The following is a 19094-nucleotide window of genomic DNA, read 5'->3' on the forward strand; positions in this document are numbered from 1 at the left end:
TTCAGGGTTTGGTTTTGTTTTTTTAAATCAACTTACCAGAAAATGTTTTTACCTTCCTCTGCCCTCAAATATAGAATTTCCTGACAACAAAAGTTGTGTCAAGGTCCAGAAAGGATATTATTTACCTATGTAACAGTAACAGAACTCATAACCCTAGCAGGATAGAAATGGGAGCTTTCTCCCTTCAGAATTGGACATACAGCATTCACTTCTGGCTCCAGAAGGTCATGAGAGACATTAAAATTGTGTCATTTTGTGTCTAGAAAGGCTATTTAACATATTTAGAGATTTTAAATTGGTCCTTCTAAGCTTTGCATTTTCAGGCTCATGGTAACTAAGACTTTATATGCAGAACAAAAAAAGTGGTCCCAATAAAATAGTTAAGATGCCACCATTAAAATGTTTGTGAAATAGTTTCCCTGTAATCTATATGACATTACATACAACAAAGCTACATTAAAATAATGTTATTTAGGTTGCAACGTTAAACACTCCAAAGTTAGGAAGTACCAGAATTAATGTTGCCTTAATTTGTCTCCTTTTTACATATGCACTATGATAGTCTTTAATTACATGCTGTTATGGGTCAGGGCGAGCTGTGCCTTTGACCCTATGACATCCAATCCAGGCTAGTGAGGGGTTGTGTCACCACCTGCCCTGCAACCCTGGGTGCCTCACAATGCTTTGCTGCTGTAGCTCCCACCTGTGCCCTCACAGTCTTCCAGCCTACAGGTAACACCCCGAGTATCTGTGTATAGCTGCCGCCTGCCAGCCACACCTTAGCTTCCATCAATCTTGGTTACTACTGTCAGGGTGACCCCCAACATGCTCCCAGTCCCGGATTCTCCCCAAACACATGTGTTCCGCACTGTCCAGCCCTCTCCTGGGCAGTTCAGTTATTAGAGGGCCATAGCCCCTGAAAGGGGTCAATGTACAACAGTTTGCTACTTCAGCTAAAACAGTTCAGTTTAAACACAACACTGGATTAGCTTTGATTAAAGAATAAATTTAACTACAAAGAGATTTTAAGTGAGTACAAATATAAATCATTGAAGTCAGAAATGGTTGCAAGAGAAAAGAAAATATAACTAGTAACTAAAGAAACTAGACTTGGTTCAAGGTAAAATTCTTACCACAGGTTCCCTGCAACACTGCTGACCAAATATTTTAAGTCAGGATCAGTCCCCAAAGGATTATTTCCTTTGTCTTCTCAGGTGAAAGAGTGAGAGAGCATACCTGGGGTGTTTTTACCCCTCTCGTTTATAGTCCAGTCACCCTCTGAAATGCATTTTCCTGAGAGTCACCCCTAGATAAAGTTCCTTCCAGCAGTGAGGATAGAGACATTGGCTCTTGAGGTGAAAGAGGTTCCATGCTGCTGTTTGTTAAAATATAAAGCCATCTGTTTCTGCCCTCCTTTGCTGCCAAAGAATGGCCACTTGAAAGTGACTGCCAATCAACTTTCATGACACCTGGCTAGAGGTATTGCCTTGTCCTTTGTCTTCGAGAAACTGGTTTGCCTCCTCCCCAGATTTGTCTGATAAACACATTTCAGTCATAACTTCAGCTTATGTTCATAACTTTACATATAATCTTGCTACATTAATTTCACCATGATATTATTGACCAATGAGTTACTAGTTTTCAAATGATATAGCACACAGCATATTTTTACATATTACAATTGTGTTTAGGATGTGAACACAGGGGTGTATTCAGTCACCAATCCCCTACGGGTACCCTTTCCAGGGGACAGGCCTGTACTTCTCTTACAGTGGAATCCCTCTAACTCACCCCACTTTTAGACTAGGTTGCAAGCTCACAGCACCCCTCCTCACCAGCCATGTCCTCAGCAGGCCCAGTTGGGTCATGGCCACTGTGGTAGACTTCCCTTCAGCATTTGTGATCAGTATGAAAATGCAGTAACCAAACAGTTTGCTCAAAACAAACTACCATTTATTTAACCATAGAAACAAAGAGGGAAACAATTAATTCAAAATGCCTATACATGTTATCTTACCAAAACCTGTATCTCTCCTTGCAAGTTTAGGTGGGCCCCTGATGCCACAGGCATTTGGACTGCCAGTGAGGCAGACTGCGTCCCTGCCTCTCAGTTTGACCCAAAGGCAGTGCGCCCCACTGCACGAACAGCCGTTTTATGAGCATCAACAATTGAATTCAAGTCACAGTTTGGCTTCCTAGTAATGTGTAAAACCTCCCAGGACTGAGTTAACTCTTTCCCCCAGTGTAGCAGAGAGTATGATAATAATCATGTAGAAAGAGATACGGACTATTAGTTCAAGATACAGCTATCTCCTGCATTTTTCACATATGATCATATGCTATTTTTTCAACAGGACCCCTGTCTCATTTCAGTGAGCTGGATGTGCCACAGTCCCAGTAATTCATGACACAGTATCAAAAAAAATAACAAAAACCACAGTGAAAACAGGTAGCACCAGGTTGAGTCCGGTACCATAAAAACTTATGGATATAACTTCTATGCTATAAAAACCTATTAAAACAGAATGGGGCTTCATTTTTAATGTAATTATTGACATGAAGATGTAGAGTATTCTAAACTCAAGCTCATGTGCTTGAGGACGGTCAATTAATGCTATCCTTTCACAACTGAAATGGAAGATTTACAGAGGTAAAAATATTTAATTCAACAACCAACATTCCAGAATGAGAGATTTAATTTTCTTCATAAATCTCTCCTGTGTCTTACTCATGTCTGAGGTCTTAAGAAGCCACCTTGATCTGGCCCACCAGGAAACAAGAGCCCTCATTGCCATGTAATCCAGGGCAACCGCTATAAACCAGATCTCTTCTCTTCTCCCACCAAATCGGTGGCAAAATGCTACACAGCCACCTCAGATGGCTGAGTCTTCCACATATGAACCAATTTAAGGCATGAAAGCTTTCACTCCCACCCCCACCAACTGCTACCTCAAACACTTCCAAACTGATAAAACTTCAATGGCTCAGTCTCTGGGGCAAAATCTAGTGATCTGATCACAATGTAGTGCAGAGCATGAGCTCTGGCCAAAGCTGTGCATCTCATATGGACAACATGCACAAAAAGGTCTGCATTTCTTGCATCAAGCAAAATCACTTCACCTATAAAATGTTTCTAAAAAGACTAATGGATAAGCACTTAAACTATACAAGTTAAAAGGATAAAATGATTACCCCATAATGAACATATTTCTCCCCAAAAAACTGTTTCATGACGTGTTTTCCAAAGTCTACTATGTTTTGCAGGTGGCGTAAGATTTCCTCTGGTGCCTGAAAAAGAAAGAATAGTACATGGTCATAAGTATTTTGTGAATATATGCAGTAATAATAATAATAATACACAGCACTTGAAATATCCACTTGTCTTGGAAATTTTCCAAAAACTGGGGGCAAGTGCCATCAACTTCTGGAGATCCTAAAGCTGTCACTGAAATTAAAGTAAGTTTCTAGCCCTTACAGTTGCAAATATAAGTTTCCGAACATGGAGCAAGTGTAAATCCACGCAGCAATGCCTTGTTAAGTCTGCAGACAAACCGCACAAGTGCCTGTGCCACTGCTCACAGCTTTGGTAAAAACTGCATATTGACATACACAGTACTACGATCAATTTCACTGCTCCTATCTGAAACCTTATGGGTAAAACTTTCAAGAATCAGATCAATTTCCCTCTACTTATGTTTAGGAAATTTCTGAGCAAAAGCTGTAAAGGCAGATAATGAGAGGATTGAAAAAAAAAAAAAGAGACAGGGAAAGAGTAGATTGGCCAAGATCCCTCTCTACTGTCACTGCCACTCTTGCAGCAGCCCGGAGGATCTATGGGGGTTAAACAGGGAGATTATATTCCTTCCCACCCACAGACAGAGGGGTTGAGAGTGAGAGCAGCCTTTAATTTTACCTGACTTTTACCTAGTTGTTGCCCTAGACAATGTACCCCCTTATTGTCATTTAGGCTTCTGTGGGTTTTAAACCCTATGTACAAGATGGTGGGCATAAATGGATGAGGAAGTATCTGAGTGGCTGTGAGTAAGGAGGGGGGAGAAAAAGGGGATTTTTACACTGATGTGGAAGAGACAAGAGTGAAAATCTGAGGGACAACAGCAAATAGAAGCTATAGAACACATGTAAGGAAAGTAAGAGAAAAGGATAAAAGGGACTATACCATCAGAGAGAGAGAAAAACAGATACAGAAATGTATTAAATCTGAAACAGATTAACAACATGTTACGATTAGACTTATTACATAAACAGTGCACAGGTGTGTATTTTATTTTATTTTTTAAACTGAAGGGTGCATGATTGTTAGGGCTGTAGCGATACAGGTATTTTTCAATAAGATCTGGTAAACTTAATTTACCCCACTTATTGGTGTGAGAACTAACTGATTAATCAGACACTGTAGCTGGTGCATTTCTTTAATGCAATGTGAAGTGTGAATTAACATTTTATCTATAATATGTTTAATTTTATAATCTCAACTGTCTGAGGATCCTAATTTTGGGAGAGCTTTCAGCACTTCTGAAGCAAAAACTAAAAGGCTTTTACCCATGTACAGTTCTACAGATGACAAACTTTATGATTTAATGCTGTTTACCTAGTTAGTTTAGTTTTTCCACAATGAAACTTCTTAACCAATAAATAACTTATATGGACTACACAACTACAACGCCTCGTCTACACTACCTTTTGCCAACAAAACAGTTGGGGCATATACACTACAAAGCTGCTTTTGGTGGCAAAATAAAACCACCTTGACAAGAGACAGATTTCCGCAGCAAAGTTAAAGCATCAGTGTAGACACTGTCGTTTGTTATGTCACCATAACTGGCCTCCCTGAGTGTCACACAATCCCCACTGTGACCACTCTGCTCACTGTTTTGAACACAGATGCCCTGCACCTAGCTATGCAGGCATGCATCCCTTCCCTTTCAAAACTCCTGGAAGCTTTGACCTTCCTCAGCATTGCGAGCTCACAGAGCTGCTGAGGATGCTGCTCTTTATATCCGTGTAGACTGTGGGAGAACTCTAAGGGAATCACAGAACCATTAATGTGGAATCCTGCTCTCCCCAGCACTCGGAACACAGCGGCAGGCAGAGTGGGCTGCTGCTGCGGGAGGGTGAGGGAGACCGCTGTGCTGTAGCGGAGTTGGGGGATGATGTTGACAAGGAGAGTACAGTGTTCCCTCTAATTTTTCCCACCCATGTAAGGAATGAATTTTGCACATAACAAAATTCATGTGGTGGAGGGCAGGGCTGAGGGTTTGGAGTGCGGGAGGGGGCTCAGGGCTGGGGTGCAGGCTCTGGGGTGGGGCCAGGGATGAGGGGCTCAGGGCTGGGGCAGAGGGTTGGGTGCAGGGGGTGAGGGCTCTGGGGTGGGGTTGGGAATGAGAGATTTGGGGTGTAGGAGGGTGCTCCAGGGCTACAGTGGGGAGAGAGGACTCTCCCCAGCACTCTCTCTCAGCAGCAGCACCTGGGCTGGCAGGGAAAAGTGCCTCTCCCTGCCACAGGAGTTCTGGGGCTGCAGAATAGGCACCCTTCCGCCAGTCTCAGCAGGATAGGAGTCTCTCTGGGGCCAGGCCCGATCCGGCCGCAGCAGGTCCGGACTGCAGGCTGGGTTGGGGGCCAGGGAAGGGGCACCCCTCCTCCAGCCACGGCAGGTTGCCACCCAGACGGGTTCCCTGTGCACCTGTGTAGCGCTAAGTAGGCTGCTGTGCAGCTTACAGGGAATTTAGGGGGTGGGGAGGAGATAACCCCTTCCCCTCCCTCAGGATTGGTTGCTCAGGCTGCTGTCTGAACTTAGAGACAGCATGCCGACACACTCTCCCCCAACACACACTGCTTCTGTCTCCCCCACACACAAACACACACTGCCTGTCACACACAGTTCCCCACCCTCCACCTCCCCACACACTTCAGTTGAAAAGTGGCTGGTGATCTAGTAGGATGACTATAGAACGATAGGATTGAGAATCATATGACACTGTACCTGCTCCATGAGGCATTACAAACCCTTCCCAAAACACCGTGACCAGTTGCACAGTGGGGTAGCTACCCACAGTGTACCGCTCTGTCAGTTCCAGAGCTGCTAGTGTGGATGTGCTCTGCTGACACAAGGAGCATAGTGTGGACATCCAACAGAGGTTTAATTAAAGTGCTTTAATTAAAGCGGTATAACTTTCGTTGACAAAACTCTGTAGTGTAGACATTGCCTGAGTTTACTTATCTGTATTAGCAGAGTCTGGTTTTCGTTAACCAAAAAAGATTACCAATATGAAAAAAGATTATATAATAGACTATTACATAACCAGTAGGAAGAGAAAGAAGCAAAAAGTGTTTAAGTGGCATTTTTGTCATTCTAGAAAAATTAAGATTTGTCTTATTTAATTAACTCAAGTAGCATTATCCCTTGCATTTTGTTTTTTCCAACTGTAAGGCTGACTCTCCCTTAGGTTCTTTTGTGGAGGTTCAAGTGAGACTGGGGAAAGTTTAAGGAAAGGAATATTCTCTGTTTTGCTTGAAAATGTACCAAAACCAGAAGCCAATACTGAATATTCAGTACTAAACAATGACCTCTCAATAGATAATTGATTTCTTGTTTCTTGACTCATGAACTTTCGCCCTCACCCAAAAAAAAAAAAAAAAAAAGTTGGTCAGCAGGCAACAAATCTCAGCAGGATACCATGCTGACAGGCCTGAAAACAGGCTGCCTAAAAGCAGCCATATTCCTCCCCACCTGTGTAAGACCACCCTTTGTTACAGCACCCTCTTCTTAAAATATTTTGCATTAGGTGAGGCCACATTTCTGTGCTTAGAGGTTTATGACAGATGATACCTACAAAGTAATCCTCCATTGCAGACAAATGACCTAGAAGGCCTTTGCTGTCTCTTAACTTCCATGGCTGTCAAATTACTGGGCTTCTAAAATCATCGTTTCTCAGCTGGGTACACAGCTTTGGTCTTCAAGTTGATAAACAACACCTCCAGGATCAAACATTAAGTCTTCAGTTCTGTTCCAAGAAAAACTAGTCATTTCTAAATATGAATAGGATGTCATAACATTAAAATTATATAATATCCTATATAAAATACAAAAACGATTTTCAAACCACCGTCTGACAATCACAGTGCCTGCCAGCCAAAACATGGAATGCTGAAACCAGCTAAAATCAGCTCCACTTCAGAACTCAATTCCATAACATGCTACAGCAGTGTTTGCACAAATGATGCACACGATCACTCCTGCTGCCATATTATTCACTGAAATACCAAAGCACATTTCAGATATCTGGTACATACTCTGTTCATCAGTATGCAACTTACTATTAACAACTATGAAAAGGAGGGGAAAAGAACAAGTCTATAAGATGATTAGACAACTCTGAATTGAAGTTTTGCAGCTGCCCTTGTTACTTGTCAGCTCTGTGTATCCAGCCTGTCTGACTCATGAAAGATTCCTTCCCCACACCCCACCCCTGCTTGAACCAAAACCAATCAGAAGAAAGACTTACAAAAAGCAATGAAAAGGCAGTGGGAGACACACCCGAACCCCTCTGGACAAGGGTGACAGGATTAAGGCAACTGCCCTAGCCTCATCTGCATCAAAGATGGGACAGGGAAGCATCTCCTTTAGCATACAGAATGGAAAACGGATTCCAAGGCAAGAACCGCACTGAACTCTGGGACCAGAAAAGCAGGGAAGCACTGCAGGATAGGGGATTTCTGCTCCAGATGTTAACTACTGAGCTGGGTGTGTGCAGGCGTGATCAGACCAATTCTAGTAATAAATCTTTTATTGGTATCCAAAATACTGAAGTATCAGAGGGGTAGCCGTGTTAGTCTGGATCTGTAAAAGCAGCAAAGAGTCTTGTGGCACCTTATAGACTAACAGACGTTTGGGAGCATGAGCTTTCGTGGGTGAATACCCACTTCGTCGGATGCATGTAGTGGAAATTTCCAGGGGCAGGTATATATAAGCAAGCAAGAATCTTTGGTATACTCCCTTGAGCCATCAGTTTACCTATAAATAAATCTAGTATTCTCCCTTGAACCATTGTTTCTTCCCTACAAAAACCCCTACCCAGGCTCAAGTAAGGGTTCTGATGCCTGGATCCAAAATCTTCATCATTTCCATTGGGACTTCATCTTCTCCTGACTGTGCTGGGGGCTCTGCCTGTCTCCAGCTCTCTGGACCCTCAGCTACCACTACCAGCTGGGAACCCTGACCAGTTCAAGCTTCACGGAGTGGTGAGAAACCCAACCCTCTCTCTATTTTTTTTCCTACTCTAGCTATAGCTTTCTAAACCTAACTTGTGTGATCAGATATAGTTTTCTAAACCTGACTTTTATAATCAAATTTAAGCTAGATTTAATAGTCTGTTTTGTTTGTTTGGCTCTCCTTGTATGGCAATAAATAACTTTTATTGTTAAAATGATTGATCCTTCCCTCTCTTTCTTTTGTGTTTTTGGCTTCCTCATTTGCTCTGCAGCAACAATCCTCTTACCTAAGCTAAAGATCCCTGTAACACCCAAAAATCCTGTGGGGTTTGCTCATCAAGTGGGTTACTACCAGTACACTTGTAATGTGAAAGTACAGCTCAACCCAGCCTGTTGAGTCCAGGATCATATAAGGGGTCAGCTTGGAAGTGCTGATTGACCCGGTTCGGTCAGACAAGTGTGAGAGAGAGTGAGTTAGTTTCTGGGGTGAGAGGAACGCAGCCCTGGGGGACCTAGGTCCTGCAAGATAGCTCCATTGGGAGAGAACCTGCAGAAGGAAGAAGCAGAGCTCCGTATGAAAATGCAAGTGACACAAGCAGCACATTGATAGAATTACAGAACCCGGTGGGGTTTGCTCATCAAGTGGGTTACTACCAGTACAACTGTAACATGAAACTGCAGCTCGGCCCAGCCTGCTGAGTCCAGGGGCATAGGAGGGTGGCAGCGTGAAAGTGCAGCTCAAAAAGTAACCTTAGTAAATGAACGTACCCCAAAGTAATGAGTAAAACTGGTAACACCCTTCAAAAAACTGAAGCCTGTGATGATTACTCAGACGAGGCCCTCAGGAGCAACTACTACAATAGAATGATATCCAGGTCATGATTATGAACTAGGTCATTAAAACTTGACAACATACATGGATATTACTGTGATAGAAGCTATACAAGAGCCTGGATAATAAAGACAGAATACTAGAACTCCATTCCCTTTGCTTTGGCTACACAGAAAAACAGTATTTGTAGAAGTGTTATCCACTGTATGAAATGTAAATATATACATCGAGGAACAAAAGGATGTAGGCCATATTTAGAGGATAAGGTACTCTATCCTGGAAAGCAGTGACTGAAAAAACTCAGGGGCCATGGTGGATAATCTGCTAAACATGGGTTCCCAGTACTGTGACCAAAAGGACTAATCACTATGTGATCCTTGGATGTTGTGGAATATGTTAAGTAATGTTCAGTTAGTATTATTTTATGTACAGATTTTACTTCCCCTACAGATTTGTAGGGGAAGTAAAATCTGTGGGTGGACATGATAATAATGTAACATCTGAAGACTTTGTTAAAGGCCTTGTGGCTGGTAAGTTGTCCAAATTCCAGTAGTTGGGGGAGGACCATTGGAAGGCAGAGTTGAGATTTGCTGGCTAGTGGTGGGCTATGCTGGGACCTGGCTGCAGTTGCCAAGAACAGACTGTCAAGGCACCAGATATTAATTCACTGGGGACTATAAATGCCACCTTCCCAGGGCCTAGACTATAGATGAACAGTAACTTAGTTAATTTGTGGGTTTATTTGTAATTAATGGAATTTGCTAATCAAGTCTGGAGTGAACCTTTGATGACTAGGTATTCCTGCAGTGGCCTGAGAAGAGCACCTACCATCGTTTTATTGAGTACTCTGCTCCTGAGGGCAGGGAATAAAGGAGCTGTGAGGGATGACACACGGGTAAAACTTCCAAGTCAAAGCGTGGTGATGACAACAGTTACCCGAGCCTGGAGAGTGTAAGAAGCCCAAGGTTAAACAGATGAATATAGAGGGGAATGTTGAGTGGGGAGGTTATATTACGTCTGGATTTGGCACTAGTGCAGGGGTGGGCAAACATTTTGGCCTGAGGGCCGCATTGGGTTTCAGAAATTGTATGGAGGGCCAGTTAGGGGAGGGGGGCGTGGTCCCCCATTCTTCCCCCCCCCGTGCTTCTCACCCCCAGACACCCCCCCCGGGACCCCTGCCCCATCCACACACCCCGCTCCTTGTCCCATGACCACCCCCAGAACCCCTGCCCCTGACTACCCCCCGATGACCCATCCAATTCCTTCTCCTTCCTGACTGGCTCCCCAGGATCACTGGCCCCATTCACCCCGTTCCCCACCCTCTGACCACCCCAATCCCTATCCAACCCCCACCAAACTCCCCTTCCCTCTATCCAACCCCCCCCCCGCTCCCTGCCCCTTTACCATGCTGCCTGGAGCACCAGTGGCTGGCAGTGCTACAGCCACGCTGCACAGCACAGAGCACTGGGTGCAGCTGCGCTGCCACCAGGAGCTCACAGCCCACTGCCCAGAGCATTGCGTCAGCGGCGGGGCGCGCTGAGTTTGTGGGGGAGGGGGAACAGCAGGAAAGGGGCCGGGGGCTAGCCTCCCAGGGCAGGAGGGTCCCGTGGGCCAGATGTGGCCCGCGGGCCGTAGTTTGCCCACCTTTGCACTAGTGTGATCAGAACTGGACACAGTATTCCAATAGTGATGTCCACAATACAAGAGGAATGTTGATAAATTGAGAAGGGTTTAGATAAGAACCACAAGAATGACTGATGAACTGGAAAACATGCCTTATAGTGATGGAGCTCCTTGAATTTATTTAATTTAACAAAAGAGAAAGTTAAGGAGTGACTTGATCACAGTCTGTAAGTACCTACATTGGGATCCAAAGTTTGACAGTAGGCTCTTCAACCTACCAGAGTTAGACCAAGACCCAGTGCCTGGAAGACAAACTCAGATGATAAATAAAGCACAAATTTTCAACAGGGAGAGTAATTAACCATTGAAACAACTTGCCAAGAATTATGGTAGAGTCTCCAATACTGGCCTTTTTAAAATTATTTGGGATTTTTTTTCTGAAAGATATTCTCTTATTCATCCACAGCTATTGGGCAAGCAGGAATTAATTCAGGGAAGTCCCATGGTCTGTGTTATACAAGAAATTAGACTATATGAACACAATCGTTCCCACCCCTACTTACAAGCCTTGTAATCTATGGATTGATGAACTTGCACAGTAATTTAAAAATAATGGTGACCAAGTTGTTTCCTAGTCTTTTGTGATTTTCCACGCTGTCACCTTGGCTCATAGTAACACCACACCTTAGTATTCTATTTCAAAAAACTCCCAGCTAATATGCAAGTTTTTCAACAAGGGGCAGTGGAGTAAGTTTTACTTTCAACTGATGGTTGTTAGGATTGCTGAACTGGACATCATAGAACTGGAAACTGAAGTTACAAACATGCCAAACTATAAACAACTCCAACAGATTCTATGTGAGGGGTTTACTCTCTCTAACTACAGAGAGTAGGTTTCAGCTTACATTTTACTAAGCTTGACAAAAATCGAGTCAATGAACTACCCATGACAAAGTTATTTCTGACGTCCACTAATTTAAGAATTAATCATTCTACTAACTTTATGAAAAAACCTTCCCTTACAAAAACAGATATGGAGAAGGATATAATGTAATTCATGTAGTATAAGCAGTAGTCTTAAATAAGAGTGGGATGTGTTAAGAAGGATGACTGTTCGTGATGTGCAGAGAAGGGGTGAGGTAAAAGCAGTGTATGGTCTCCATGTGAATTTTAAAGCAGCAAATAAACTTTCTGCCAACACTGCAGGCTTGAATATAAAGAACCAATGAAAGGAAGCTGCTGACAAGAGTATTGTCTGACTAACCAAAAACAATGGAAAAAGGGTAGAAAATGAAAGACCAAGTTAGTTTTCCATTTAAGTAATTAGTAGGACGTCAGCAATTTTAAGAGGAGACCTTTTATACTTTTTCTTTAAGTGTAATATTTGTAAGGTTGAGTGCTGAATGCCTCCAACAGGAGGGTCACTCAATATAAAGATTAAAAACATGAGCTTCTTCTTGGCTATTTGGCCAGTCTTCACATAATCCAATAGGGTTTTTTTTTGTTGGTTTGTTTTAATATCTGCATATTACCATCAGCTGCAGTTGGGTTTGGTTGTTTGTATTTGTATTATGCAAATTACTCTTATGGATTAGAAACAAAGCAGTGTACTGAGTATTGTGATATAAATTGGGACAGCATTCTTCTTCTATGCTTAGACAAACAGTTGGCCATAGAGATCATTTGCCATTTGGTACGTTCCTGTTCAACCACGAAAGCTTGACAGCCTGAAAATCCAACATCGGAACAGACCTGATGTACCAGTGTAATAGGAGATCTGCCTCTGGGCCACCGCCATTCCTCATTTGGTGGAATTTTATCCTGAATGTTACAAGCCACCCAGAAAATGGCGTTCGCTGGAACGTCTTGCAGCATTCTTGCAACGTGTCCAAAAAGCACGTAAGGTGCTGCCTGCGGACAATGGCCCCAGTAGTCTGTAAACTCAAACAACCATAAATATCCACATTACAGATGTAGTCATTCCACTTTATGCCCAATATATGATGTTGACATTTTGTGTGGAAAACCTCCAGCTTTGTCCAGTATGTGTGGCACAGTGTCCATGTTTCGCACCCGTACAACAGTATGGGAAGGGTACAGCTCGAATAAATCCTGAACTTGGTTGTCATACTAAGATGATGTTGATTCCATATCCATTGTAAATGGCCCATTACAGATGTTGCAATGCCAATCCGACGGAGAATCTCCATGTGAGAACTGGAGAAGCTGGTAAGTATAAAACCCAGAGAGCAAAAGCTGGAAACTGTTTTGACAGTTTTGTTGTTCAAAGTGATTGGAGTCACAGGTGGACCTGGGTCCTAGATTTTGCAGTTTTGTCTTTGACCATGAAACATGGAGACCATTCTTCCCTAACTTCCCCTCCATATGCTGGAGTGCCTCATGAAACCTGTCAGGGCTCTGTACTAAAAGAACAATGTCATCAGCATAGTCAAGGACTGTGAGTGAGGCCTGGTCTACACTACGAGTCGAATTTAGCAGCGTTAAATCAAATTAACCCTGCACCTGTCCACATAACGAAGCCATTTTTTGTCGACATAAAGGGCTCTTAAACTAGATTTCTATACTCCTCCTTAACGAGGAGAGTAGCGCTGAAATCAACATTGCCATTTCGAATTAGGGTAAGTGTGGTCGCAATTCAACGCTATTGGCCTCCAGGAGCTATCCCACAGTGCACCATTGGGACTGCTCTGGACAGCAATCTGAACTTGGATGCACTGGCCAGGTAGACAGGAAAAGCCCCGCGCACTTCTGAGTTTTATTTCCTGTTTGCCCAGTGTGGAGTGCTGATCAGCACAGGTGACCATGCAGTCCCAGAATCAAAAAAGAGCTCCCAGCATGGACCGCACAGGAGATACTGAATCTGATCTCTGTATGGGGAGATGAATCTGTTCTTTCAGAACGCCGTTCTGAAAGACGAAATGCCAAAACATTTGAAAAAAATCTCCAAGGCCATGATGGACAGAGGCCACAACAGGGACTCAACACAGTGCTGCGTGAAACTTAAGGAGCTGAGACAAGCGTACCAGAAAGCCAAAGAATCAAATGGATGCTCACAGAGGGAGGGGCGACTGACAGCTGTAGCTATCCCACAGTTCCCGCACTCACCGAAAACCATCTGAATTCTGGTTTGAGTTCCCAGTGCCTGAAGGGTCAAAAACATTGTCGCGGGTGGTTCAGGGTCTATGTCATCAGCCCCCCGCGCCGTAAAAGCAAAGGGAAAAAATCGTTTCTCGCCTTTTTTCAACGTCACCGTATGTCTACTGGATGCTGCTGGCAGACGCGGTGTTGCAGCGCTACACAGCAGCATCCCCTTGCCTTGCCTTGCGGGCAGCAGACGGTGCAGTATGACTGGTATCTGTCAGCATCATCCCATGGGTGCTCCTGGCTAGCCTCAATGAGGTCGGTCGGGGGCACCTGGGCAAAAATGGGAATGACTCCAGGTCATTCTCTTCTTTAAGTTTTGTCTAATGGAGATTCAGTCCTGCCTGGAATATCATGCCAGCTGGAGGCTTCTGCCTCAGGCTGCTCTCCCAGTCAGCAGCACTGCGCAGTCGCGCCTACCCCAGCCTACTCCTTGCTACCAGTGCTCACAATCAGATACTTAAACCTCTACATTTTGCTGCAAATAAAAAAATTACGCTGCCATTTAGAATGTCCCCCAACATACATATCCTGGGACATTTTGTATTTTACCAGTGTCAACCAAAGGCCCACACACAAATGGAAAGTCCTGCCTGTGCTTCTATCCTACTGCTTGTCACAGATTCCCATTTTCAGCTATAGGCTGAGCAAGTGCAGAATGGCGGTTCACTCTACTTCGCTGTAAGCCAACTGCCCTCCCCTCCCCACTTTGATCTCTGCTTGCAGAGGCAATAAAGTCAGTGTTGTTTCGAATTTATGCATTCTTTATTACTTCATCACACAAATGGGGGAATAACTGCCACGGTAGCCCAGGAGGGGTGGGGGAGGAGGGAAGCAACGGGTGGGGTTGTTGTAGGGGCACCCCTTAGAATGTCATGCAGCTCATAATTTCTGCGGGATGTCTAGGGCTCTGACCCGGAGCGGCCGTTTGCCTCTCTGGTTCTTTAGTAGGTTTGCCTAATATTCTAGGCAGGACTGACTCTCCCTTTAGACAAAACTTAAAGAAGAGAATGACCTGGGGAGTCATTCCCATTTTTGTCCAGGCGCCCCCGACCGACCTCATTGAGGCCAGCCAGGAGCACCCAGGACAGCAGCAGACGGTACAGTATGACTGGTAACCGTCTTTGTCAACTTGCAAAGCAGCACATGGTACAGTATGGCTGGAAACCATCTTTGCTAACTTGCAAAAGGCACGGGGATGCTGCTGTGTAGCACTGCAGTACCGCGTCTGTCAGCAGCATCCAGTAGACATACGGTGACAGTGAAAAAAGGCTGAACAGGCTCCATGGTTGCCGTGCTAATCCAGGTAAAAGGGCGCGAAATGATTGTCTGCCGTTGCTTTCACAGAGGGAGGATTGACTGATGACATTTACCCATAACCACCCGCGACAAATTTTTGGCCCCATCAGGCACTGGGATCTCAACCCAGAATTCCAATGGGCAGGGGAGACTGCGGGAGCTATGGGATAGCTACCCACAATGCAACACTCCGGAAGTCAACACTAGCCTCGGTACATGGACGCACACTGCCGAATTAATGTGCTTAGTGTGGCCGCGTGCACTCGACTTTATACAATCTGTTTCCAAAAATCGATTTCTGTAAAATCGGAATAATCCTGTAGTGTAGACATACCCTGAGAGATCACTGATCTCAATGCCTATGGACCTGACGGAATGCTGCATTATGAAATTAATTGCCCGACAAAAAAGAGTGAAGGGGCCAAAACGCAACCCTGCCTAACACCAGATACTGATTTAAAAGGCACTGACATCCAATTCCCCCGACAAACACGGGCACTGGTTCCATTATGCAGCTCTCTAATCAAGTTCAGCAGAGGGGTAAGGACACCTGCGCCTTTTAAGGCCTTTCATATACTACATGCAGGGGCTTCCTGAACTTGCGATGCATCTCTGAAAACAAGCGAAGGGCCAAAATGGCGTCTAATGTGGACCTGTTCCTCGCAGAGCCTGACTGTTGGGGACGACATTTCCCATGTAGCAAAGGCTCCAGGTGTGCCAGAAAACATGCGCAAACACCTTCCCTGGAACGGAAAGCAAGGTGATCTGCCTGTAGCTCTTACATTCACTGCACAGTCCCTTGCCCTTGTAGAATGAGATCACAATACCGTCCTTCCAGACGGTAGGTGGGGTTCCAGTTCTGGCCATCTTTCGTCTGGGGTGGAGAAGTGATTCTGCTACAGGATCAATAGCACATTTTAGCAGCTCTGAGGGGATGCCATCAGCACTGGCTGCACGTCTGTTTTACAGTTTAGGGATGGCACACTTCACTTCATTCAGTGTTGGTGCACCAGTACAAACGTCTGGATCCAGAACCATCTCATCCCCCATCCCCACTCACCAAGAGATTGAGACGCCATCCTAGAAGTGTTTATCTTAAACACCATGGTAAACCAAAAAGAAGAGGACTGTCACTAGGTAGCTCCATTGAGACTGCAAGACCTGATGTTTTTCTCTGAATAATACAGACAGCATATAACCATAACATAATGGCTGAAAAGTATACCAAGGTCAACTAAACTATCTCATTATACTTCTCCAAGGAGTGGGGAAGGAACAAACTAGCCACTTTGAATCAGGGAAATGAAATAAATTTTACCTTTTAAAGTATTCTGTACCTAAAATCAGATGAAACAACTGCAAACATATTGATAATCAAGTGGAATTTAGTGAAGGGTACTTGTATGAAAGAGAGCATGAAAATCAGTTTAACTTTTGATGGCTTAGATACAAGACAGTAATGTACAAAATTGATCCTACAACAAAAGTTGTAGGCTCCTTTATAAGACCAATGGGGACAAAGACTTAGCTCTGTCCAGTAATTAGAAACAGAACGTTTGTTCACAGGGGCCACAAGCAAACATGATGCACAGCTTCATGCTCACTTCAGTCATTAGAAAATTTTGAAAGTCATTTTTGCACAACTTTCCACTACATTCTGTAGAAAAAATAGCTTTTGGAGTTTCCAGTACTAAGCAGGCCAGGTCCTAATCACTGTAGAAGATAATTTTGCTCTGTTTCTTTTAACATAAGAGTATATAGTTTTCAGAGCTAGCCAGATATCAGAGATTATGGCGCTACTGGACACATAACTAGACCTATATCGGTGTCAGTTGTTGCCTACTATTTATTATATCATTAGCATGGCACATCTTAAGTAGGGCCTCTGATACTTAGGAAGCAGTGTAGTTAAGAAATGTGGAAAACTGGTAAACTTCTGATGTATTTTTATGAAAGAATATACATGACTCAGTTTCCCCTCTCACCTTGTATTGTTACTTGCCAAGGATTCATGGGGTTGACTTCTTTATCTTCCAGCAGGGGAGATGTGACAGATGTGAGACCTCAGAAGCATGGAAACTTTTCAAGACTATTATATTGAGATGTGCCAGTCGCTATGGGTACATAAAATAATCATAGATTTTTGTATCAAGGCATGTTTTTGTTCCTGGCTCGCTAGGTGTTTCTCCTGCGGAATCTGGAATCACTTGGAAGTAACTAATGCAAATCCCTGGACAGGTGAACAATTCTGAGACATACTACCCCCTGGGGGAAACTGCATATACTGATTTTAACTGGGCTCAGGAGGACCAGTAAACAAATAACTAGGAACTGTATAAAGGGTCAGCCTGAGCTGACTCAGGGTGACTAACTCTGGAACTAGGAACAGAGACCTACCAGTATCCCATGCAGATGCTAGGTAATACCTGGTACACTTAGCATGTAATTCCCCCTCTACAGTCCACCAAAGGCACTCATTTTAGGTTCCTCAGGACTCATCTCTCTTGGGCAGAGATCTGCATCTGTCTCCCTCCTGACCAGGGATTTTCCCAGGATGCACAGTTCCCTGCCTGCATTGTGATAGTCTCCTCAAGCCACACTGCCTAAACAGGCCAAGCAGCTGTGCTTTGCTTTCTCTGCAAAAGCCATGAACAGCTGTAACTGCCAGTAGCTACAAGTTATCACAGCGCTTTATAAGCGAGGACATTTATTCTTAAACCAGTACTGAGAAAAACATTAAAAACAATAAAAGAACCTACACACATACAAACAAGCTTTCTGGAGATCTCTCTCCAACTCCAACAAGGGTTTTTTCTGTGGTTACAAGTTTGTAACAGCTTTAGTCCAGAACACCCCCAATAATGGGTTAGTCTTTTCTTTATACAGCTTGGGCCTTTGACCTTGAGACCCTAAGAGCAAGTAACCACCAGACAATGGTTCTCTCCTCAGGGCATTCCTTCAAAAGGCTGGGTTTTTGCATAACCAGAGGTGGGGAATTTGCCCCTAGATATTCCCTGAGCAAACCACTTACACTGTCTGTCCCAAAAGTCCATTCTTGTCTCATACATTGTTCAATACAGTCCTCTGAAGTTCATAACACTTCCCGGGATTCACATCCCATTTCCCCCATAGAGAGATTACATACAATCCCAGCCCACAATAATGCATAACCTTTACATTTAATACAATGGATTCAAAGATACATAAACTTAATTCAATAAGGCTTTTTCCCCCAAGGATATTGCAGGATACTGCCATGTGTCACAGCATGTACACCATTTATTATTTAATGTTTTTTCTGTAATGCTTTTGTACTAAATATATTTTGCTTTGTGAAGGCTGACTGACTACTGGTAAATACAGCCATAGCCCCTGAGAGCGCGCAGAACTAGACTAAAGTCACCCTGCTGTGATAATCACAATGAAATTGCAGCCTAAATCCCCAGCCTGGAGGGAGAGGGACACGAGTTCCTGCCTTGAAGAGGTGAGAGCTAGAGGCCTGAGACCTGTGTAAGAGTGCTCTCCAGGAGGCCAAGAAGGGGTCAGAGGTACAGTATTCCCAGAATTGTGACAAAGAGATCCATCCACTGACTGCAGTATATAAAGTGTACATTTAGGATTTGGTTTGGTTTTTTAAATCAATTCATTAAAAAAATTCTTTGTTGCTTACATGTTTATCTATTGCTAAAGCTTATTCTTTAGCTCAACTCATTTGTTGCTATGTAGACAGAGCTCAACTGCATTTGCTAGAACCAGGCCAGATGAACAACAAAATTATTATACATCTCTACCCTGACAGAGCACGGTCGTGGGGAGCCAAAAATCCCTACCGCATTATAGGTGAAACGCCGTTATATCAGGGTAGCGGTGGCAGGGCTGCAGCAGTGATTTAAAGAGCCCGGGGCTCCGGCCACGGGGAGCCCCAGGCCCTTTAAATCACCAGCAGAGC

General features: G+C 43.9%; 1 protein-coding gene across 10 annotated transcripts in view; it reads right to left on the reverse strand.

Annotated features, from left to right (window-relative positions):
- Nucleotides 1–19094, reverse strand: part of IPPK (inositol-pentakisphosphate 2-kinase) — a 96897-nt gene that overhangs the window by 35428 nt on the left and 42375 nt on the right. For 2 of the 10 annotated variants that reach the window (XM_045024935.1, XM_045024934.1), the window contains one exon: nucleotides 3193–3288. The exons of 1 other annotated variant lie outside the window; for it this stretch is intronic. In XM_045024935.1, the coding sequence (XP_044880870.1) occupies nucleotides 3193–3288 (96 nt within the window). Of the gene's footprint in view, nucleotides 1–2017; nucleotides 2192–3192; nucleotides 3289–4698; nucleotides 4743–6851; nucleotides 7023–9889; nucleotides 9979–17130; nucleotides 17260–19094 lie in introns of those variants that run through there. 7 more of the 10 variants (XM_045024937.1, XM_045024939.1, XM_045024938.1 and 4 more) reach the window with 7 other exon arrangements.

The sequence above is a fragment of the Mauremys mutica genome, chromosome 7 (genome assembly GCF_020497125.1).
Source record: "Mauremys mutica isolate MM-2020 ecotype Southern chromosome 7, ASM2049712v1, whole genome shotgun sequence".
Taxonomy (NCBI): domain Eukaryota; kingdom Metazoa; phylum Chordata; order Testudines; family Geoemydidae; genus Mauremys; species Mauremys mutica.